The sequence below is a fragment of the Stenella coeruleoalba genome (genome assembly GCF_951394435.1).
Source record: "Stenella coeruleoalba genome assembly, chromosome: 16".
NCBI lineage: Eukaryota > Metazoa > Chordata > Mammalia > Artiodactyla > Delphinidae > Stenella > Stenella coeruleoalba.
In genome coordinates this window covers 62247715-62271684 of record NC_137162.1, presented here as the reverse complement: position 1 = coordinate 62271684, position 23970 = coordinate 62247715, and the positions used below count along the sequence as shown (strand labels likewise).

Genomic DNA, 23970 nt, shown 5'->3' with positions numbered 1-23970 from the left:
TTCAATAGGCTTTACAGATATAGCTGAACGACCCTATGAGTGTATACAGTTACCCCCATTCTGTAGATGAGGAGACTGATGCACAGGGAGGTTAAGCCATTTGCTCAGAGTCACATAGCCATTGGTGGCAGTGGAGACACGATTAGAACTCAGTCTACCAGAGTCAAAACCCCAAGCTTGGGAAGAGACTGAGGCCATCTCAGTCAAGGGGAGACTTCAAGCTGAAAGCTAATCGTGTGAAAGATGTGGTGTGTCCACTGAAAGGCAGGTGAGCCAGGGTGCCCAAGCAGAGAGTAGGTAGGAAGATGAGGCAGGCAAGGAGCTAAAATGGTGCATCAGGATGAGAGTGAGGCTGACCTTGAATGACATGTGAGCGGAAGAGAACCCTTGCTGGTTCTTGAGAAGGGGAGTGACAGGACCCAGGTTTCGTAGCTCTCCATCACCCTGGACCTCCTGGTCAGCCCGTTCCAGCCCTGGGTCTGCACAGCCTCAGGCTTCTTCTCACCTCTGCACTTCTCTTTTGTCCTGAATCTGGCCAGTGAACCTGCTTCTAATCTCCAACCTGAATACCGAGATCTGTGCACTCTGTACCTCTGGAAAAATGGACATGATCGCTCTGCATCCCACAAAGATTGGGGGACCCAGAGATTACCCAGCCAGGAGAGCCCTATTAGCCAGGGCGAGAGGACAGTGGGCAATCCGACCTGTTCTGGTCTGAAAACACATTCCAAAGGCCAATTTCCGATATCCAAACCATCGTTAGATAGGTGACCGTGAACAATGACTGTGTAGATGAAGCGGACTTAGACAATCCCAGTCCAGGAGTTCAGCGTGCTGTAGGCTGTCCCCATTGTCCTTGCTCTCCATCCCATTCCCATGCCGAGGTTCAGAGCATCTGGGCGGGCAGTGAGGAGCTCTGGGAGGCTACTTCCCAGAAAAGCCCAAAGGATGCTGGCCACCTGCTTTTCCCTTCCCCACCCCACTCCCTGGAGGAGATTTCCTATGATGGTCCATCTCCTTTCTCCATCCTGCCTCCCATCCTGTGTCTCTCACGGATGATCACAGAGGAGTGGGAGGGAAACCACTGATCCTCTGGGAGCCAAGGTGAACGGGGGACTAAGGTGTGGCTTCCTCGCCCACACTCACTCCTCTTCTGCTCTTTTCAGGGTCAGCCGGGCACTCGAGGTTTTCCTGGATTTCCGGTAAGTGGAGAGGACTGGTCAGCTGTGCCCCTGGCGACTCCTGGGCCTGGCTGTGTTAAACTTCAGGCAGGGCCGGCCCTCAAACTGCTTTTGCCCTTCCAAATTCCCATCGGTAAGGACCCTCTCCTGCAGCCTTTCGTGGAGAGTAACTGAGGAGAGTAGCCCAGTGCTCGGCCTACAGTGCAGGAGGGGACAGGGACACCAACACGGACCTGCAGGGGTGGCAGACAGGACAGGCTGTGAAGCCACAGGACCCTGGGCTGTGGGGCAGATGACGCACGGCTCGGAGGCCACCTCTGACCTGGCTCTGAGAGCAGATCCGCCTGCTGGGGGCAGTCATGTGGCCATCTGGATGTCCTGGGAGCCCTGCCTAAGGCCTAAGGCAGATTACGAGAGGCGGGCAGGGAGCAGCCAGCTCCCCCTTTCCCGCAGGCCTCGGCGCTGGCCAGCCCTGCTTTCCAGGAACACGCCCGCCACTTTCCACTCGAGGTGAAAAGGACTTTGATGCCATGGCGACTGCCACCCGTCAGGTTCTCCCTCGTGCCAGCACGGGGCAGGGGGCATCTCGTTCACTCCCAAAGACCCCTCATGGGACATTCCTTTACTCCCCACTTTAGAATGGGAAAGTGAGGTTTAAGCTTACCCATGATCTCATAACAGCAAGTGGTGAAGCAGAGATGTGAACCCTAACTTGTTACAGTGCAGAACCTGTGCCCTTAACTACCTCCCAGGCTGCCTCTCTGCCAGGACAGCTGTGATGCTCCGTCTTTACATCTGGCCTCTTTCTCTTTCAGGGTCCCATTGGGCTTGACGGCAAACCGGTGAGTGGACCCTCTCGGGCTATGGGCTCCCCCCACTTAGTCCGGGTCACTAACCCGGGGTCTCCTAGTCCTTCTGCGAGACCCCGACTCCTTGGAAGACGCTTCAGATAAAATGAACGTTCTTGGGGCGGAAAGTCGTTGCCAGTGGGAAGGGGAGGAGAGGCCATTTGCATGAGTTGCCCTGTCCCCCATGAGCCTCCCCTGGGCACAAGTCCACGGCCTCCAAGCTGCACTCTCAGTATCTGGAGCAAGAGCCATCCTAGAATCTGCTGATTCCGGGGCCTCCTGGAAGGGGCTGGAAGGTAGTGAGGCAAGGAGGCCGCGGGAGAGGAGAGGGCTGGAGAGCTCTGGCTCGCGCCGTTGCCCCCAGCCCCGCAGGGCGCCTCCTGTGTGCTGCTCGGCGTCTCCATCTCGGTCGAGCCCCAATACATGCCCAAGTCCACATGGAGGCTGCTTCCCGTCCCGAGCTCCTCTCTGCTCATCTCAGTCCTTTTCACCGGGCCCCAGACGCACACGTTCACGGGAGGAGCCCTGTGTGACGGGGGGGTGGGGCTGGGGTACTTCTGGGGTGCAAACGACTCACCCAGCGCTCGTGCTCCTCTCCTTCCAGGGCCGCCCCGGACCAAAAGGGGAGACGGTAAGACCCAGCTTTCCTGCCTTCCCTCGAGGGGTGCGGGGGTCAGCCTAGCCCTCACGGGCCACAGAAGCACTGCCCCGCAGCGGGAGTGGCCGCCCCATGGTCACTCCCCGGCTGGGTGCGACGCGTCCCCCAGGTCATCACTCAGCACAGGGAGGAGAGGCGGCAGGGGGCTTCTCCACCTGAAGAATGAGGAAAGGGAGGTCCAGAGAGCGTCTGCGCTCAGCCAGTGTCACACAGAATTAGCAGCTAGTGTTCCCAAACCGCTGCTCTCATCCAGCACTCGCAGGGGGGCCGAGGGGTACCCATCGGGCACTTCGTCCTGAGCCTGATTTCCTCGTGCTCCCTGCTCTGGGCCGCCCAGGGCTCCAGGCGCTCCTGCCCCAGCCGGGCGCAAGGCAGACCCGGAGAAGCAGACCTCTGCCCCTACCTTCCTCCTGGCCCCTTCCCACCTTCTGGAGAGCCTTAACCCAGTCCGTGCCACCCCGGAAGGAACAGTGATGGCCCTCATAATACAGATGGCCCTCTGTAATCCTCCCAACAGCTTATCATCCCCACTCTATGAAAGGGCAGATCAAGGCTCAGATGGTTGTGTGTATTGCCTGAGTTGACACAACTCCTAAATAACAGAACAGGGAGTGAGACCCACGTGGTAGGCCCTTACCCTCCACCGTATCTCCTTCTGCTGCCAGGGCCCTTTGTTTAGAAAGAAAGGGACCCTTCTAGGGGACTCCCCTTTCTGCCATCCCTCTGCGCCACCCCACTTCGCCCGCCGTGAGTCTTCCCCATCTGTTTCAGGGTCGGAACTAACTTGAACAGGGAACGGTAGGGCCACCCCTTCTCCCATGAGCTCACATCAGTGTGATAGGTCCCCCGTCCACCTCGTAGTCGTCCGTCAAAATCCGACAGGCCACAGAGCCATTAGGCTTCTGTTTGGCTTGGCACGGGGACCCCAAGCTATTAATTCAACACGCTGTCTAGTGTAATTATCTTGGCCTGTTTAGCATCTGTCCGTCTCCCACTCGCCTCCCTTCCTGGGTGGTTTACCTGCTGCTGGGCATCCAACATGGGGGGCTGGGGCTCACCCTCACATGCTTAACCTGTGCCCTCACCTGTCAGAAGGGGGTCATCTCTGCCCCACCCACCTCACAGTAGCCCCGAGAATCTGATGTAAGGCGTAGACAGGACCGGGGCCCCCCAAGTGGCGTAAAAGAGAGCCAGGACTCTGCATTCATGGCTTGTCCCACAACTCACAGGGCTGTCCTAAGGACGAGAGGAGTTAATTCACGCCAAGTGCTTAGAACAGTGCCTGGCACAGAGGAAGCACGACAGGTGCCAAGCTGGCACATTGCCCTGACCTGTCCTAAAGGGGCAGGCTCAGGAGCTAATCGGTGCCCTGTGTTGTTGGACCTTGAAATACTTAAAAGAAACTTGAAATTCAGATTTTTGTTGTACTCTCCTTGCTCTTCAATATTTCAGTTTATTGAAATAAAACTGTGTGGGATCAACAAAATACCTTGGGGACCACGATTGTCCCATGGGCCACCATTTGGGACATCTGGACTCAGTCCTCCAAGTCTCTGCAGTCCCAAGCCTTTGGGTTCTTTCTCTGGGCCCCTGGCCCTCCTTCTCTCATCACACTCCTCTCTCTGTCCCAAGAGAGGGTGGCCTGGTCCCCTGCAGTCTGATTCCCTGCCAGATGCATCATATTCTGCTAAACTTGATGCTAAACACTTAGTCAACCGCATAGGCTGGGGTGCCACATGGATTGTCCCAAAGACCACTTGTCCCTTCCCACGAACCTCCTAGGAATTTCCCAGTTTGGGGGTTGGTCCAGTTGTCAAGTCGGGGACAAAAGAAGGCTTTCCTCCCACCCAGATGGATCTGTCCATGGGCGTCCTGAGGTCTTCAAACCCCAAAGAGACTGGCCTGGCAGGTGGGTCCTCACAGGCCCTCAGGAAGGCCTGCAGGATGGAAGGGAGCTCAGGGCCCCAGAGGCTGGGACACTGCCTGTGGCTCCAGCCAAGGTTAGAAGCCCTGCCCCCCGAGGTCCAGCCCAGTTCAGAGCGCGTGGCAGAGTGGACACAGCTGGACCTTCACGGTCCCAGTGCCACCACTCACTGAGCCGCAGGGTCTTGTCTCCGTCACCTCGTCCGGGAGATGGAGTGACGCCAGCGCCTTCCTCTCGGGCCAGCGCGGGTGTGACTCAGCACATCCTGGAAGCCTTGCCTCCGAGGGGGTCCTCAGAACAAGGTGCACCATCCTACCCCCTCCCCTCCACACTGGCCGAGCGTGAAGCCTTCTCAGCACTGGCCTCGGGTCAGCTGGACGCCATGTCCTCCTCAGAGAACTGAGGATGGCTTAAGTCGCCCACTTCCTGCTTCCTCTTTGGCCAAAGCTTTCTCCAAAACCCCCAAAGTCTGCAGCGCTGCCCCAGCCCCCGTGTCCCCAGAAGCCCTTCTGGTTCAGTGGGGTTGATGCTGAGGCCTCGGAGGGTAGGAGTTAGAAGGTGCTTTTGGCTCCGTGAGGACGTGGCGTGAGTGTGCAGTAGCAGAGCCCTGCCTGACGTGGCCATGCAGCCTCCTCCGTGGCTGGCCCACAAGATGCTGGCGGTTGCGGGAATGAATGAAGGATGACACCTGTTCTTCGTCGCGGCCGCGTGCAGGGGGCAGGGCACACCTAGTCATGTCCACGGGTGGATGAAGGAGCTGGGCCACGCCAGCTGGAACATCTCGGGCACCGGAAGACCTGGTGTGGGTGGCCAAGCCCAGCCTTCGGGACTGCAGGCTTTCCAAAAAGTTTCTTGCACAATCCCACGCAGGCCTGCATCTCTGATTCTGCCCGCCTTCTGTGTGCCACTGACCTGTGTGTGTGTTCCTCCCCACAGGGCTTGGCGGGTCCCCCAAGATAGCCAGTTGGTACCTCGCCCCAATGTTTCCCAGCAGAGAGGCTTTGGGCCCTGAGTCCTTAGCCTCTGTTTCTAACTGTCTCATTTCTCTTCTTAGGGACCTCCAGGACAAAAAGGAGAAAAGGTAAGCTGATGGAGGTTTTCTAGAATGTTCATCTCAAGAAGCAGCCTTCCAACAGGTAGAAAGGATTATTTTCAAACTTCAGATTTTATCAACAGAACCAGGGGAATCCCCTGTACCCTGTGGTACATGGTATATGAGAGAGAGAAGGGAAGCTGCCCTGCGTGGGGTTCTTTTGTGGGGAAGGCATGGCCTGGAGCCTGGTCCTTCTCAGCCTCTTTCTCTGCCCATCCTGCCTGCCACCCCCATGGTATTTCCTGAGCACCTCCATGAGCCTCTAGGATTCTGAGGTGTCAGTTTGTAAACCACTGGCCTGGCCCTCTTCCTAGCCTCCTACCTTCTCTGCTTCCTTGAGTTTCTGATGGGGGCTCTTCTGGGCTTGCCCCCAGGCAGATGGTGCAGGGACCTGGCACCCGTGGCTCCAAGAAGGCGTCTCCGAGGGCCCCGTTGCCCATAGCCTGCCTTGGTGTCTGCTGTTCCCTTCCAGGGGCTCCTGTTCAGAGCCGTTGGGTGGACCCACCCAGAGGGTCAGCCTTTCCGGAAGATACTTCCAGCCAGGCACGGAGCATAACTCGTGACTCTGCCGTCATGGCATGTGATGTGTGGCGGCAGAGTCCTGCCCTTGGCTCTGTGGAGCCACGTCCGGGCAGGTCCTGGAGGTTACCTCCCTGCTGCCAGCGAGGCTCGAGGGAGGGAATCAGTTCTCCTGCCTGAGAGAGCTCAGCCCAAGACAGAGCGGGGCAGGCGGGTGACGCACATGCATGGTGCGTCCCCAAGTCCTGAGGTTGCCCCCGAGGTACAGCCCCCCAACAAGGGCCTAATTTCTCCTCTCCTTCCTTCTCTTCCCCAGGGTCAGTGTGGAGAGCACCCACACCGGGTAAGTGAACCCCGAATACTGATCCATCCCTGGAGCACAGCCCCCAGTTTAGCCTCATCTTCTTCCCTATAGAGCTTGGAGACCAGGAGCACACAGCCCCCCTCTGCACTCAGCAGCCAGAGGGGGCCGTGGCGGTGCTGGGGTGCTTGGCCAGCTCCTGGGGGTGCGCCTGGTAGTCAGTGTGCGTGTGTGTGTGCATAGCTGCGTGTCTTTGTATGTCTGCTCCTGTGCTGGCTGGGCCTGCGAGCCCCCAGCGTGTGTGTATCTGGAACTCTGCACGCCTGGCTGTGTGCTCCTCTGCACATGGCCTTCATCGTAAGGCTGTGCAGCTTGTGTGAGTCTGGGTCTGGCTCCCTACCCAGCGTGCGTGTGTGTGTGTGTGTGTGTGTGTGTGTGTGTGTGTGTGGGAGAGAGAGAGAGAGAGAGAGAGAGAGAGACAGCTTGTGTGTGTCCATCTGCCTGCCCTGGTGGAATCAGAGGGACTTTTGGGTTAGTCATTGTTTCAGAGGACCCAGACCTCCATGGTGGGAGATAATTGGAGGCTGACTGAATCAATTCAAGGGTAAAGTCTCTGTTTTGCTTCTTTAAGAATCAAGGAAGCCCCTCCAAGTGGAGTGGGGGATTTCAGGGCTGGGATGATCTCCTGTGCCCCCTTGGCCCCACCCAGCTCCTTCCTTTCCCTTGCTTCAGCCCAGGATACAGAGCCCAAAGTCTGCTGTCCTCCTATCGGGAGCCCTCAGATGTGTGTGCCAACATCAGAGAGCCATTCTCGGGGATGGGGGGAGTGAAGGTGTGCAGGAGCCCCAGTGAGCTGGGACCCGAGAAACGCCCCTCGTTTTGTGGATCGGCCTTGCCTGTCTCAGTGGAGCATCTTTAGGTGTCCATCCCCCTGTCATAGGCTGCATCGTGCCCACAAACACACACAGTGTGGCCGCCCTGGGCGCCCACCCCTGCCAGGGAGTGGTCTTGAGGGAGTGGAGAGAAGCACAAGCCAGACTCAGAGTCGGTCAGCTTGGCTCCAGAAGACCGCTGGGAGGGCCTTGCTGGCAGGGTCTGGCCATTCAGACTCTGACCCCTGGTTCCCAGGCCAGGGGGAGGCCAAGGCGGGGGCAGCCTTGAGCGTCAGTGGCTGGGGTGGGGGCGAGGCCAAGACTGGGCGGGGGGCACAGGCCGGCAGCAGCACAGACAGAGCCAACCTGTCAGCGGCATGTGCTGCAGGGAAGCAGGGGCCCTGGTGTTCCGGCCAGCCTGATCCTGATACAATAATAGAAGGTCAGCTGTGTTTATTTGAAACGATGGGCTCACAGGATTGTTATGTTACCCAAAAGAAAGACAGCATCCCCCAGCACAAGAGACAACACAACTTAGACGCTTTGACAGTGTGTCATCAGCCCCGAGAGAACGCATGGGGCCGGTTAGGAGAGAGCTCTCTGCCCTTCAGCGCAACCCAAGAAGAGGGAGCTGGCGGGGAGAGAAGGCTCCACAGGGCCACAGGGCGCAGAGGAGCCCGGGGTATGGCTGCGTCAGTGTGGGTAGCGAGTCAGGCTGGGTGAGCGTGGATTTGGGGATCCAGCCGCTGGGCAGGGCAAGGCAGCTGGCACCATCTGTTTATCTGGAAGTGGGTAGGAAAGCAGGGTCCTTCTAGGGCAAGGCGTCTGTTGGCTCTCTGAGGGGACTGCAGACCTGATGGGGGTGGCAGGCCTCCTGGCCTGCAAGGTACAAGATCCAGGTGGTCCGGGCGCCTGTTCCAGCCTGTAGCATCCCCAGGGAGGGAGGGGGAGGAGGGGTGCCCTGGGATGGGGAGCTGGTGTCTGGGCCTGGCACTCACTCTCCCCATTGCCCTGTCTCCACCTCCACCCCTACCCCACACCAGGAGCACCTAAGCAGGCCTCTAGCAGCTCTGCGCTCTAACCAGATAATTACCCTGAAGGTTTGTAGGTTCTGGAAGGTCTCCAGGCCCCTCTGCTTAGAGGCTCCCTAGATGCAGAGCCCAACATTGCACGTCCCCAGGCCCCACAGTGGGAGGGATGGGGCCGCCCACGATTGGGCTCCCAGGTCCCTAGCTGGGTGCATCCCCAGCCCAGGCGGCCCCACTTCTAATCGTCCCAGTGGCCTCTTGTGAGTCGCAATGCTTTCAAAAACGAGAGGTGGATTATACGCCATCTTTCTTTTCACGTGGGTTCTAACCTCTTCTGAAAGCGGAGCGCTCAGCACCCATGGGTTGAGAGTCTGGAAACAGCAAGAATTTCCAGAAATGAAAATTACATTAGATAACATGATTGCAAGTTGCCTTCCCCCAGAAAAGTGGTTGAACATGCAAGAGACGTCTTTGTCCAGTGTCTATTTTCCAAGCCCACTAGCCCCAGGGTGAGACCTCGGTAGCACTTAGCTGGTGCCCACACTGGCCACACCCTCGGGATCGGGCTTGGCTCTGCTTTTGACCATCCTCCCCAGATCCGCTGACACCAGCCCTTCTCGTTTAGCCAAAAAAAGAACCCAGAGGTCGCCACACACCAGCCTGGCTTCAAGTACCAATTTAGGGTGGTCCTGTGGCTCCCAAGCCAGAGCCTCGGAGTCTGCTCCCCTCGGCCCAGCAGCCTCTGTCCGTGACCAGAGACCGGCGGGGCTGGCAGTGCAATGTTGGGCCGCATGTCAGGAGGCCTCTGTGACCCAGCTTGGCCATGGAGGGCAGGTCTGGCCAGGGGGCCACTCTCCCAGTCGGGGAGTGCTTCTGGCCAGTACCCCAAGGGCCCGCCTCCTTCCAGGGATGGCGTACCATCTAAGGGCAAGCTCAGCACTGCACCCACAAGCATCAAGCGCCCCGCCCACGCCCTCCCTCCTGTGCCTCACGCTCGCTAATCTCTCTTCTCTCTTCCTCTCCTCCCTCCTTCTTGGCCGCCCTGCCATCCTGGTGGACTTTCAACCCTCCTGAACCCCTGCGATCTTTGGCCTTTGCCCTCTGGCCTTCCAACTCATCTTTCTCCTCAGCTGCTGCCTCTCCTCAATTCAGTGCGGCTGGCTGCACCCCCAGTCATTAAAAGGCGGACCTTCCAGGTAGACACCTCCCTTTCCCAGACCATGTGGGGCTTCCCAGGGGCTGGCGAGTCTCTGGTCCCTGTCAGGCCAGCTGGGGCTATAGGTGAAGCGAGAATCTCACTGCACTCCCGTTACATTAATTTAGACAAAAATGGACTCACGAATGCCATAGACGTGGAAATACACAACTCCCAGGCCCAGAAGCCACAACTACTACCCCACCATTACTACTCACGACAGCCATCACTGTGTGCCGGCCACTGGGCTGTGCACTTCACAGGCCTCATTTCATTTCATTCTCTCAGTGGTTGTATGAATTAGGCATGATCATCCTTATTTCACAGATGGGGAAGTAAGGCTCAGAGACATTAAGTAAGTTGCCTGAGGTCACACAGCCAGTAAATTGCAGAGCACCCAGATTCTCCTTCTCTTATTAGCTGTGTGATGTGGGGCAAGTTACTTAACCTCTCTGCACCTCAGCTTCTCATTTGTAAAACGAGGATAATAACGGTTCCTACTGCATAGGGTTATTGTGTTTGTAGAGCACTGGGAATAATTCCTGGCACAGTGCAAGAATTAAATTGAGGCTCAGAGAGGTGAATTTGTACCTAAGGTCGCACAAACAACAAGGGGCAGATCGGGAACCGGCAGCCAGGTCTTCAGAGCCCACGTCCAGGGCTCTCTCACCTGGACCTACACCCTTTATATTTAGAAATGCAGATTGCTTAGCATCCGATCACTTGTAACCTGAGTTTGAGAAGCGAGGGAATTTGCAGAGGAAATGTAGCCCACAACTGACAGGCGTAATCATTGTGAGCAACTGCTCCCTTCTTCCTGCCTAACGAAGCCAAGGAGGCTGGGATAGGACCAGATCACAAAGAACGAGAGACCACAGACCCAGGGATCCAGGCATAGGCATTGCAGCGTGATGCCAGGCCAGGAATTCCATGGCTGCCACCCATGCCCGTAGCCTTCCTTACACTGGGGGTCAGGGGTTACCCCCAAGGTAACTGGAAGCGGCAGGGCTCCGAGATGCTCTCTGAAAACCCGACAGCAGGGCCTGGAGCCACCATCTGGCCTGACTCAGGAGCCAGGGCCCAGGGGCCTGCATGTTCAGGCACCTGGCTGAACAAGGCTGAAAAATCACTCCAATTTACAGCTAAAAATACAGAGGGACACGTGACACACGTGCTACCCAAGGCTACATATCCCGTTACACCAGCCAAGTCCTGAGAGCCTCCATGTGCTCTGAGCGCTTAGCCCAAGGCTGGCTATTCAGGGGGCCCACTGGCAGCTCAGAGAGCACCAGGCCCACCCCGCTCTCAGCCACCCCTACCCGTGTCAGACCCCATTTCAGGAGAGCCGAGTCCTTGCCCTCAGAGCGGCCATTCGCCTCAAGCCCCAGCAGCCACCTCCTGGCCTTAGTTGCATTAGCTGCTATGTGTTGAGCCCTTGCTGGGTCCCAAGCACTGTTGTAAGAATTCTGCTTGGATTATCTCATGTAATCCGACATGGGCCACCTGGCAGTGGAGGTGGCATCATCGCCACCTCACAGACGAAGAAATTAGGAGGGGCCGAGGCATGTTGCTGCCCCCCTTTTCAAGAGCAAGAGGTGGATAAGCCAGAACTTTTTGTGTTGCCCTGACCTGATTTGCAAAGGAGAGAGAAGAATAGGGGCCCCTGTCCTGCCTGCTGCAGATTCTGCCTAGAGAATAAGGTTTTTATGCTGTCAGCCATGGTGGGACATAAAAAGGCTTGTCCATTTCCTATCAATAAACCAATATTGATTTCACAGGCTCTATAAGATGCTTAAACATTGGGTCTAACATTAGTTGAAAGAGGAAACTTTATATGACATATGATGTGCTTAGCAGATGGTGTTGGAAGTCATTGCCAAAGTGCAGAAAGTTAGACTGTGAGCAGTTTTTGCTGGGGGCTTACTTGGAATGAATAGGAATAGTCTGGAGTTCTGAGCTTGGGTCCTGGCTCCCCCCAAATTCTTCTTGTGACCTTGGTTAGGGAGCTCAACTTCTCTGAGCCTCAGTTTTTTCTTCTGTAAAATGGGGCCTGTGACCCATTTCTGCACCTGCCTTCTCCACCATGGACACTCTGAGCCCTTAAGTGGCTTCTCAGAGGGTGTGGCAGGTTGCAGCCCAGGCCCCAGAGTGGCACTGCTGGTGGCATCTGCCCTAGGATGTCCCATCTGAGAGATGATTCAAGCAGATGCTGCTAAAATCTTAGTTCTCATTGTGAGGTCGTACACTCCTATTTGTAATCATCATTTTCCTCTATGGAGTTTGCAGCAAGCGTTGTCAGCTCCTTTTTCACATAGGGAAGCAGCAGTGTCATAGAGGATTACTGAGATCACACTGAGAAGGGTGGGCTGGCCTGGAGTCTGGCTGCCTGGGTCTCCCTGCATCCCAGCCTGGAGCGCTCACACCTGCCAGGCTGTTCTGCCTTAGTCTGTCTGCAGGGCTGGATCCCCCCATCAAGAGCTGAGCCCAGAACCTCCCTGGAGAGGTCACGTAGAAAATAACATAATGACATTGGTCTGTGTAGATCTAGGATGACTTGGGCTGGCCCTCAGCCCCAAGATCTGGGCCACATGGACCAGGGAGCATGATCCCACCCCTACCTCCCTGGGCCCTGGGTCTACCCTGGGCACATGCACAGTGGGTGACAAAGGCTGGGGGATAAGGCAAAGGAATAATAATAGAGGCTCCAGAGAGGCACAAAGCACTTTACACTTTCAAAACTCAATTGAGGTCAGGTACAAATCACATAAGTGACAGAAGCAGGCTGCAGGCAGAAAGGATGGGGGCGGGCCTGAGGCAGCCCCCCGGGAATGTGGGCCTAGCTGGCCAGGGCTCCCAGTTTTTCATCAGAAGCCACCAAGCCAAATGTTTTCCATAAAATCTCTCGCCCAGTTATTTGGTGAGCCGAACAAAATTCTGTGGCCTCTGACCTCAGGATCTCAGTTGATCCTCTGGGCCAGATAATGAAAGACAGCAAAAAGCAGTGACAGGAAACAAGGAGCAGCTGTTCTCGTTTGATAGTTAGGAGGCCAGGGCGCAGAGACGGTGGACTCGCCACGCAGAGGGAGGGCCTGAGACACGCCCAGGCTGCCGGCCACCTGGGCTGTACCCTGGCCATCTGAGCAGGCTGGGAAGAGGCCTTCGGTCGGGCGGGGGGCATCTCACCCGCTCCTCTGCCACCGCAGCAGAGCTCTGCCCTGGGGACCAGCAGCTGACGCAGCGAGTCCTCTCTGGAAGCCCCTCCTCTGGGGGCTAATGTCTTGGCCGTCTCCTCACTGCCACCAGCCCCTGCATGTAGTCACCACCACAGCACCATCACCATCACCCCACCACCGCCTCCCCCAGAGCCCACGGCAGGGCCTCACCGGGTGCATGGCACTGGGGCGGGACCGCTCTGCAGCCTGGGGCTCTCTCTCTAACACTTGTTTCCACGAACCTCAGGGTGAACAGGGCCAGGCCGGCATCCAAGGCCCACCAGGGCCACCAGGCCCTCCTGGACCAAGTGGACCTCTGGGGCCCCCAGGACTGCCAGGGCCCATGGGGCCACCCGTAAGTAACTCTCCCACTTTCCACTGCTTCCTCTCCTTCGAGATTTGTCCCAGGAATTCCCTGGAAGCTTCCAAACCTTTCGTAACCCATGGGAACCTGAGTCCCCACTGAAGAGGCAGAAACACTTGACAAGGCCGCTGGATGTGGCTGGCCCCTGCAGGAGCTGCCTGTCCCTGTCACACTCACCTGTTACACTCTGGTTCTGAACACACATCCTGAGACCATGTGTTCCACTCCAGTCTTTGCCTGCCAGGGAGGACACCACGAATAGGCGCCCCCTCCCAGGTTCAGCAGACAGGAGCTTGGAAAGAAAGTTCCCAGGGCCATTCTGATGGCTGTCTCGCGACACCCGGGCTTAGGAAAACCTGAGTTGGGCACAGTGTGTTCTAAGGAGGTAGCAAGGGGGCATCTGACTGCCTGGCATCGCTAACAGACATTCTTTTGCTGGTGTGTGTGGGCTTCCACTCCTGGGCCACCTTCCAACCAAGTTACACGTCTGGTCGGCCAGGAGGGCCCTGCATCGAGCCTGGGGACTGGACCACTGCCGGGAGGGCCCAGGGGGGCCAACAGACACCCCTCCAAGCAAGACCACACTCAGGCAATAGGTCAGTCCCAGTGTCCACCAGTCATCTGTTTGTAAGCCCTGGCCAAGCCCCAACTCTTTCTCAGCCCGATTTAGTGCAAGAAAGCACCAGGGCAGAATAACTTAGCAGGGCCTTGGACTTCTTGGGAGAAAATGGGTTCTCCACCCAGAGCTAAGACCACCATCAGCAGTTATTGGAGGGACGGGGGTTAAGGACATAGTCTGTTTGATAATGTTTTTTCCACGTGGCTTTTTTTAAAAAAGTGTTTTTCTCTCTTATGACAAAGTCTTAAGTTGCTGCTGGCTCATAGCCAGAGTCCCCATCATTAACAGTGTGGAGAGTACTCCCCATTTTCTCCTTAGATCTGCACATAAAGGTTTTCCACGTTGATGATGTTCTGAATAATGTAACATCCTGTTTGTATCCTGTTACTTTTTTCCCTTAATATCGTAAACCATGCCCCTTCCTAAGTCAGGAGTCTCCTGAGATGTGGACTTCAGGACTGCTGGGTCGTCTACAAGGCAGTTAGTGAGTCCCCTTCCGTATATTCTTGAACATAAATGTGCACATCTCTGATGCTTTCGTGGTGATAGATTCCCAAAGGTGGAGTTGCTGGGTCAGGGTGTCCCTGCCAAATAGCCCTCGGTGAGTACAGCCACATTCCATGTCACTTGGCTTCACATCTGGGCCCTCAGCTACCCCAGCTGCCCAAAAGCTGAGGTTCAGCGTAGGGTCCCCCCAGGCTGGGCGACAGCTCTGGCAGACGAGGGTCGCCATCTTGGCCAGAAGGCGGCCCAGCAGAGTGAAAACCTAAGTTGCTGGGAGCCAGCTCTCCTGTTCAGCTTGATCCCCGTAACGAATTTCAAATATTTCCATGATTTCTCCCCAGAACCCGGGGGAGGGAAGTTAGTCTCACTTCCATGGGTTTCTAGATGCAAAAACAGAAAACCTGAAAGGAAGTGAAATTTAGGGAATTGAACCAAACAAACCAAGCCAAGAAAACCAAAAAACAAGGCTCCAAATTCACTTCTTTACTGACGGCCCAGACACAGTGGGCTCCCGGTCGCTGAACCCAAGCCAGGTGGTTTTCTTTGTTAGGTTGTTTATAAAGAGAAAAACCAGAAAGCATGTTTTGAAACCAACTGAAAGAGACCAGACTCGAGCATCATGGTTTTCTCCAGCCAGTGTTTGCCGTCCAGACCCACGCCCGAGACCACGCCGGAGCCCACCTTCCCTTGTTTCTCCCTCGGGCTCCCGCGGGGGCCCATGCCACCTCCCCCGCGCTGACTGCTGTGCTTACTGTGCCCCAGGGGTGGGGCAGGGAGAAGAGGGCTCCCCCACAGGCTGGCAGGGCCAGAGGCAAAACCCAGGCTCTGCTGGGCAAGGTCGGCTTTCCAGGGAGCGGTTCCAGTTAGGAGGTGGGTGGGTGGGAATCTGGACCAAACCACACTGCCAATCTCACATGATGCCACTGACCTACTTTCCAGTGGGCGAGCACAGCGGAGATGCCCACGGCGCCCATGTGGCTCCAGAGAGGGACATGAGCCTGTTGTCCCCACGTGCCCTCAGCAGGTTTCAGATACCCTTCCAGGACCCTCTGGATCTGTTCTTCAACACGTCCAGAACCCATTACAGCCTCCAGTGGAAACATGACGAGCCCCCACCGTTTGCCAGAGGAATCCACTCACCTTTTTTCTTGCTTCCGCAGGGCTTACCTGGGCCTCCTGGACCGAAGGTGAGGGCCCTCTGGGTGATGCGTCAAACGGGCGGGAGAGTTCCCTGCAGGAGGGAGGGGGAGGCGGCACTGACGGGAGCTGAGGGGGATCTCGGCTGAGAGAACGGTCACGAGTGGCTTATTTCCAAAAACGCCACTCGGAAATTGATTGGGTCCCACAAGGATTGCATTTTTGTGGGCTCAGGCCAAGCAAGTGCTACGGCTGGTATGGAAGATGCGGCCCTGCCCTCCAAGGAGGTCATGGTCTAGTTGGAAAAGTGATGCCCAGGACGCTGTCACAACATCCCAATAAAACAGCATTTCATAAGGGGCCAGAACTGGAAAGGACCTTCAGGGTCATCCGGTTTCTTTGGAAACCTTATCTGGAAGCCCACGATGTCAAACAGAATCTCCCTTTGAAGCTGGAGTCCCTGCGGCTCTAGGGATGAGAAGTAGCAAAGCACTGATCGCAGCCAACCGTTTCACAAATGCAGAAGCTAGAGCCCTGGGGAAAAGTGACTTGTCCAGGTGCCACAGAGGGTCCGTGGTAGAACAATAACTGATCCTCAGGTGTCCTGGGCCCCTGCCAAGTTGACCTTTCTCACCTCCCTCTGCCTCTGCAAGGCAAGGACTCATTCTGAAGAGTAGAACAGTCCCTGTTATTGTTCCAGGGATGGCTGGAGGTGGAGGTCAGAGGATTTGGAAGGAGGAGGGATGGTAATATGAAGGGGGTGGCAAGAAAACCCCTCTAATGGCCTTCTCTTGGTTCCCCCAGGGAGACCCGGGGATCCAGGGCTACCACGGCCGGAAGGTAAGAAGGAGTGGAGCGGAGGACCCCACCCCCCCACCCCGTGACAACCCAAGTGGGGCTTCACCACAGTGCACACAGGGTCCGGACTTGGCCGTGCACACACACTTTTGCACACATACCAGCGGGAGCCTCAAAACCCTTGAGGGGGGCTGAACAGGGGTTCATGTGTCCACCTGCGGGAGGAAGAGGCTCAGAAGGGGAGGGGCCTTGGGCAAGTCAGTGGCCCTGCTGGACCTCAGACCCAGGAGTGTGTCCCCCGCCAGCCTGGGTGGCTGTGTCTGCACAGAGGCAGGCCGGGTTCTCACTGGCCCCCCTGAGGACCTAGTATGTGGGAACCAGGCAGAGCTTCTGAGCATGGTGGGAAATATGAAAGGGTCCCAACCCTGCTCTCTGGCAGCTCACAGGCCAGAGAGACAGGATTCCTGTACAAATAACCCTGGTGAAGGCAGACTGTGCTAACTGCTACCCTTGCAAAGTGCTGTGTCAATACGGGGCGGGGCTGTGTGTGTGCGTGCAGGGAGATTAATTCTAGGTTGGGAGGAGTTCGGGAAGTCTTCTGAGAAGAGACAGCCTCTGAGCTTAATCCTGGTGAATGGGTAATTGTATCGGTTATCTATTGCTGTGTAACAAACCGTCTCAAACTTACGTCTTAAAACAATTCTTTCTCAGGATTCTGTGGCTTGGCCACGTGGGAGTTCTGTATCTCCTCTGGGCTCACCGATGCAGTCACATGGGATGTTGGGCGGAAAGGCTGGGTGGGGAGGGGGCAAGATGGCCTCATCCACATGCCTGGGGTTGGCCCTGGCTGTGGGCTGGGTACCTCTGTTCTCCTCCACATGGCCTCTCAGCCCCGGTAGGGCAGAGAGGTTTCCTCACAGCATGGCAGGCCTAGGTCAGCTTTCAAAACAGGGGAGTCCCAGCGCTCAAGTGCTTTTCAGAAACATCCCTTGCATCACATTTTCCGAAGTCCTATTGGCCAAAGCAAGCCACACAGCCAAAGCATGCAAGTCAGTGGGGCTGGGGGACTCAGCCTCCGCTTTTTCTTGTCCAAGGGTGCAAAGCCTTTGTGGCCATTTTTAATCCACCACTGTGGTCCTTCAAGCAGCAGATTTCAAGGGAAATGGCATTTTAGACAAGAAAACAATTTGAGCAGAGGCCCAGAGGTGGTCATTACAGTAACTATATAACATAAAAATCATTTTAATACTAGGCACCACTTACTAGATGCCTACTGTGTACCAGGCTGTCCTTCAACGTGACTTGCATCACATCTAATCCTAAGACCACCTTAGGAGGCTGACACTATTCTTCTCCTATGTAACAGATGAGGAAAATGAGGCACACCCAAAGTGTCCTAAGTGGCAGAGCAGGAATTCAAGTCCGGGTCCGGGTCTTTCACAGGGTGCCACCTGCCATAAGGAGCCCATCCCGCCCTCCAGGCCCCAGCTGGGAGGCTCTGGCGCCTTCCTGGAGAAGAAAAGAGACAGGAAGGAAAGGCAGGACAAGGATGGGGAGGGATTCTGGAAAGGCAAGAATCACTCTGGAGAAGCACATTCCACACGCCATGTAGCTCTGTGATCAGGCGGCTGCTGTCACCGCATTGTTTTACGGGCGCTTGGTGGGTGAAATGGCAAGACCCAAGAGATCTTTCATTAGTTCTGCATAAACTGCGAAGTTTGTACCGTGTCAGGAAGTGGAAATCACAGCCCCCGAGGTTGCCTCCACCCACTCACGCAGACTCACAGCATTTACTGCCTCTCCTGATGCAGCACGGGGCCGGCTTTCCCATTAGCAGCCAGACCAGCTCTTTCAAACTGTGAAGAAGCTTCAGGGCGGCAGTTTCCCCCGGGATCAAGGGGATGCCCTCAGCTGGCATCCATACTATGGCAGGCGTCTGCACTCCCCTGCCAATGGGAAGTCTAATTCATCCGGAAAGGAGGTTGGGGGTCTGCTGCCCTGAGGACGGAGAGGCGCCAGCTTGGGGCTGGGGTGTCATGATGATAGAGGGCCTGGTTCCATGATTTTGGCAATTCTGGGCTCAGATTGTGGGAGGAATCATTCAGCCCTGGCTGCACTGAATTTGCAGAGAAAACTAGTGTGGTCCTGCTGACGGAGGGGCAGCTTCTGACCTCTGGGAAGCCTGCTCTGGGGAGAAAAGGCTCAGGGCTGCTAGAGAAGGCTCGAGCATGGAAGGGTGCATGACTAAGGGTAGAGCAGTATAGATGGCTACCTTGAGAAGGAGGGAGCTCCCTGTCACCCGAGGTATTCAAGGAGAGGCTGGATAACTATGGGTCTGGGATGTGTTAAGAGAAGCTTCTGTGTCAGATGGGAGGCTGGACTAAAATCCCTTCCAGCTCAGGGAAGCTACAGCTTCCTAAGAACAGAGTTGGCTCCATACCCTCTAGAGAGGAGCAGCCCGCCACCCCACCCTGGCTTGATGATCAGGCCCCTCCAGGCCAGGCATCCAGGGCTTGTCAGAAGCATCAGTGCTCTTAGGGCTCTCGAGGAATTGAGAAGGCCCTTCTCCTTCATGCTCCCCACTCTTTCTTTCTCTGCCGGACCACCCCCTGCCCTTCCACAACGGCCTCTTCTCCTGGAATCCGGAGGGGCTGTGAGGCTGCTAGCCTCTCTGGGTTTCTGCAAGGCTCCTGCTGCCTCCTCTTCTCCCAGCCTGTCCTTGAGACTTTTCAGTAGGTGCTCCTGGAGCACTGGGTAGTCTCAGCGCCCTTGTCTCTATGGTGGCCCTCACTCTGCTGGGACCCTTGTCCTGTCATCCCCGACGCCACAGCCTCCTAGTCCAACAGAGGCCAGAGGGCGTGCACTGGAGACCGATGGCCAGCAGCAAAGAGTCTGCCCCCGAGGACTTGGGGGTCATTCCTCCAGGTCAAGCAATACTCAGGAGGCTATGAGTGCCCGCCCACTGCCCCAGCCCCAGTGATCACCATGCCCAGGCAGCAGTTTGCTTCCTGTCAGAATTCTGAGATAGAAGAGTCTGGTGCCCGAGGACAAGGGCAGCAATACTTCACATCTCTGGTTTAGCCAAAGTCCATTCACTCCCTCTCTGACTAATCCTCACCATGGCCCAGTAGTTTGAGCGCATTATCCCCACTGTCTAGATGAGAAGCTCAGAGAGGTTAATACTTTGCCCAAGGTTGCACAGCTGGTGAACAGTCATGCTGGAATTGGAAGCTAGGTCTCATGAGTCCGAACCCAGAAGGCAGTCGTCTTGCTCTGGTGCAGAAGTGAATGTCTGCTCAGGGGGTCTCACCCCAGGCTAAGCCATCTGTGCACAGACCACCCTCCCCTGTGGTTTCTCTGGGATGTGGAGGGTTAGCCCCCAGGCTCTTTTCTGGGGCGTCTGTCAGATCTCTTTTTCTCTCTCCTCCTCCCCCTCTGCTCTCTGCCTGGAATGAGGCCTGGAGGTACCAACACGAAGGGCAGCTTGGTCACGGATGCTGAGAAAATGAGTTTGCTCCCACCCACCACTCCGTACTGGTGGTTGGGGACACCAAGCTGGGACAGAGGCCCCAAGACACCACTTGTGTTCAGGGCATGAGGGGACCCTCAGGGTAACTGATGGACCCTCCACATCTGCTTCCATTGCTCTGTCCCGGCAACGTGACACACACGCGGGGCCCTTCTTTCAGTGAGGGGTGGAATTTAACTCTCAGCAAAGACGTTTCTCCTCCTGTGAGGTTTACTGATGATTAGTTCCATCCTCCACCACCACCACCACCCTGGCAGCTGTTCCCAGCCTGGCGTCCTCTCAAAGGCCAGCCAGGCCATCAGGGCAGCGTCTCCACCAGCTACTTGAGATCACAGCCTGGGGTCGCCCGCGGGCCCTGTGCTGCCCCAGCCCCGCGTCCTGGACACTGTGAGTATTGTTGTGTGCCCATGTGGTACCTATTTGATCCAAATTTATGACGCCAATCTACTTTAAATATGTTGCAAGACGCAAAGTGTGTTTAAAACATTACAACCTTGGCTCTCTTTCAAGAGGCTACGAGTATTGTCAGACTGTGTGTGGATCACAAAACCTGGTGAGAGCTTATATCTAAGCAGATCAGAGCTGGTCCACCCATCTTGGCAGTGGGGGGTGAGTTTGACGCATGTGGTGGTCTGGGTGTTAAGCCTTGGTGGTTGCATGAAGGACCAGAGCTCTCCTGCAGGCTGCAGGCTGTGCGTCTTCAGACCAGAGGAGGCAGGTTGCGAGAGCCTCGTGCTCACTCAGGCTGTAACTGCGGGTGCTCCCCCTGGAGGCTGCGGGGCACCCCAGAAACAGGGAGTCCTGGGGAGGAGATCCGATGGGCCTTGTGGCCGGCTGGCTAGGGCACTGGAGCAAGGGTGTGAGGAGCAGAAGCACGCCCACCCCGCCCACCTCTCACCCCTCCTCAATCCTTCTGCAAAAGGGCAGGATCGTCCTGAGCTGCTGGTCAGAGCCAGGCGTCACATGGGTGGACACGCTTCTGTCGAACGATAACTAGTATTATTATATCTACCTTACTGGGCCTCTTCGTGCCAAGCTATATGGGGCACTTGGCTTGCCTCACCTCGTTGGACCCTTATAACCGCCCTGTGAGGGAGGTTTTATTCTTAGCCCCAATTTACAGATGAGCAAACCAAGGTTCACAGAGGTGAATCCCCAAAGGGCCACAACTACAAAGCAGTGAGGCCAGATCTGTCTGGCCCCAAAGGCTTGTTCTAAATGACTTTACTACCTGGGTCTTATGAATCTGGGGGGACGCATGATTTCCAAACACCTCCCCTCCCAGACCCCTACTTCCTCTACTAGAAGGAAAGAAAGAGGGAGTTGGGCTTCTTGTGAGAAGGTTGTGGCTGGATTCAGGCTCTCTATGAGCAGGACCTGGAGCATCTAAGGCAGAGAACTTGGGGTGCTTGGTGTGTTTTAGTCAAAGAACCGAGGAAGGGGAGTGCTTTGCCCATTGGCACTGATTCCACCCGAATGCTTCCCCAGGGAGCTGGCATGGTCCCAGGACCTCCAGTAAAGCCAGGAGAAGGCAGCTGTCTCAGCCCTGCACCCCAGTGGAGAAACCTCCTGAAACCTCCCTGCACCCCCAGGCTCCCAGAGGACCTGGGCAACCCCCGGCTCCCTGCCACACTCACGTGCAGCAGAGCACTCCATGCAGATGGAAACCGTAGACGCAGGAGCCTTCTGGAGTGGGGACAGCGCTTGCTTTCAAAGCCATGAATTCCCAGCGGGGGCATCCAGACCATTTCAATTAAAGCAGATCAGGGAGCTGAGACACGGGCCCCAGATCTGAGGCCTCACGGGGGCTGATGGGACTCCTGCTCCGCCAGACCCCAGCCCCCAGCCTGTGCTCTCCGGGCCCTGTTTCTCCTGCCTCCAAAGTCCCCAGATTAATTAGAGCTGACTTTTCTTTTTGGAACTAACTACAAAATCAACTGATCTCAAATCGAGATTACAAGCCAGCCGCCCTTCCAAAGCCCTGGCCTTCGGTGGGGTGCCTGACCCCGGTAATTCCCCGGATCACTTCCTGCCGGCCCTAATTACCGGAGGACCTGGCGTTTCCGCGGTCCCAGGCCTCTCCAGTCTGGAGCTGGCTGGGGCAGAGAAGAGGGAGCCGTGCTGCCTTTCTCCCGGAAGGGAGTTCTGGGAACTCTTTAGGGGAGAGAAAGACATTAGCCCTCCTCACCCAGCTTTTCCAACCCGGGAAAGGGCACTGGTCCAGGCTTAAGGCCTGAGTCACCTGCTGGCCTCCCCCCAGCCCTCCGCTCCCCACACTTCTTCCCTGCAGAGAACAAAGAGTCTGTGTGGAACTGCTCGGGCCCAGGGCCCTCCTCACCCGCAGCTGGGCCGCAGCGGGAGCCTCACGTTAGGGAGGTCTACGTATCTCCCCCTGCTCCTCTGGCCTGACCTTTGCTCAGCTGGGGAGCTGACCTGGAAGCCCCCCACCTCTTTCGAGACTATGTCTTCTTGCCAAGTCCCTGCCCCGCTTGTTCAACAAACAGTAAATCACCAATTAAGAGAGCAGAGCATGACCGGTTTGTGCTCCAAGGAGCTCGCTTCCATACTGTCATCTGGGTAAAGGATGCGTCCTCCCACCTGGAAGCGGAACCAGAATAGAGAACCTATTGATGCTGGTGCGAACTCTGGACAGGGGCAGCTGGAGTCAGTGGCATCATAAAAGTGGGGGCTTGGATGGCCTTCAAGGTCATTCAGGGCAGCCACCTGTGCTCACCCCAGCACTTTCTTGGCCACAAAGACTGGAATCCACCCCTTCCAGGCCAGCCAGCCAGCGTCCTTGGTTCTTGGCACCAAGGTTAAAGAGCCAGTCTCCCAGGTGGTAGGCAGGGCAGGGCTGGCCTGGGGCTCGCAGGCCAGGTTCCACAGCAGGGACCACTGCCCATGCTCCGTGCATCTGGGGCAGGACCCTTTGTAATGCGTGGAGCGCCCACTTTCCCAGCTGCTGGATGGCCCAGATCTGGTGGCCGAGCTCCCTGCTGGGAGGACAGGAGGTACAGGAGGTAAATTGGGGCCCTCGTGTTTTGGCAGACTATGAGTTCTCCCTCCCCAACTAAGACATTAGTGAGTTAGTGGATCTAAATTTAGGACAATTCCAAACTTAAACCTTTTAAACAAAATAACTTTTACGAAGTGAAACGGGAAAGAAGGAGCCTCTAGATGTGCTCTCGCAAAGCCATGCCATGAGGAAAAGCTCTGTGCGCACAGTGTGTCAATGTCCTCCCTTTAGCAATGGCCCCGGAAATGCTCCCCGCCCCCATCCCACCACCCTTGCAAATGAATGCGCTGCCCTCAGCCACCCTGGAGTCCTTGATCGTGACTCTCAGCCCGCTCTCACCTCTCCCACCGTCCAGAATCAATGTTTTCTGGTGCAGAATGAGCCCAGCCGCCGGTTCAGAGGTCAGGCTGGGGCAAGCCCCTGGAGACAAGCCCTGGAGAAGGAGACTGATGAGAGTGGAATGAGCCCGCAGGGTGGGGTCAGCCGGGGCCACCCCTGCTTCCTGCCCCGCAGAGGGGTGGGAAGTGAGGGAGGCCCCGGGATGGGGATCAAGGGAGCCTGGGTCACCTAGAGAATTAAGAGACTTGACCCAGAGGGGAGGGAAGGGGCAAAGGTCAGCCACCCTAACGAGGAGGCTTGCCTCCTTAGAGGCTGCAAGGGGCCCAGATTTCCCCGGAGTGTGCAGTTGCATCTTTACATACAAACCATCATGGGCTGAAGACAACCCCGATTAGCCCGGAAACCCTCACTCCCAGGGTTCTGCTCTGCACAGCTCACGTGGAGACTGGAGAGCGTGGGCAGACCCCAGCCTCCTCCCCTACTGAGGCATCCCAGGCTGTCCTCCGGAGCAGAAGGAGACCAACTGAGCCCCTCGTAGAGCCGCAGAGCTAACATTCCCTCCCCCGAGGAGCCTTGTTCCGGAACTGCCAACACACCCAGTGTCAGCTCCTCGGCTTTGGCCTGTCAGGAGCAGGGGTGGGTAGGAAGGGTCTAGTCCAGTCCCTCTTTGCAGACCCAGAGAGAGGAAGTGACTTATGCAGGGTTCCACAGACAGCCTTTCCTGACTCCTCCGCCCAGCTCCCTCGGTGGGGGTGGGAAGGTGAGGGCACATGTATTGGGGGAAAGCTGAGGGAAAGATGGGAAGAGGGAAAATGGGGCAAACCGGAGATCCT

The 23970-nt window shown here is 56.6% G+C and overlaps 1 protein-coding gene across 1 annotated transcript in view; it reads left to right on the top strand.

The window, feature by feature from the left end:
• The window catches only part of COL13A1 (collagen type XIII alpha 1 chain), a gene marked incomplete at its 5' end in the record, with an annotated part of 79131 nt that overhangs the window by 13835 nt on the left and 41326 nt on the right, over nucleotides 1-23970 (top strand). The window contains 9 exons of the mRNA XM_079900595.1: nucleotides 1167-1202; nucleotides 1997-2023; nucleotides 2634-2660; nucleotides 5666-5692; nucleotides 6540-6566; nucleotides 8440-8496; nucleotides 13079-13186; nucleotides 15479-15505; nucleotides 16260-16295. Of these exons, the coding sequence (XP_079756721.1) occupies nucleotides 1167-1202; nucleotides 1997-2023; nucleotides 2634-2660; nucleotides 5666-5692; nucleotides 6540-6566; nucleotides 8440-8496; nucleotides 13079-13186; nucleotides 15479-15505; nucleotides 16260-16295 (372 nt within the window). The remainder of the gene's footprint in view (nucleotides 1-1166; nucleotides 1203-1996; nucleotides 2024-2633; nucleotides 2661-5665; nucleotides 5693-6539; nucleotides 6567-8439; nucleotides 8497-13078; nucleotides 13187-15478; nucleotides 15506-16259; nucleotides 16296-23970) is intronic.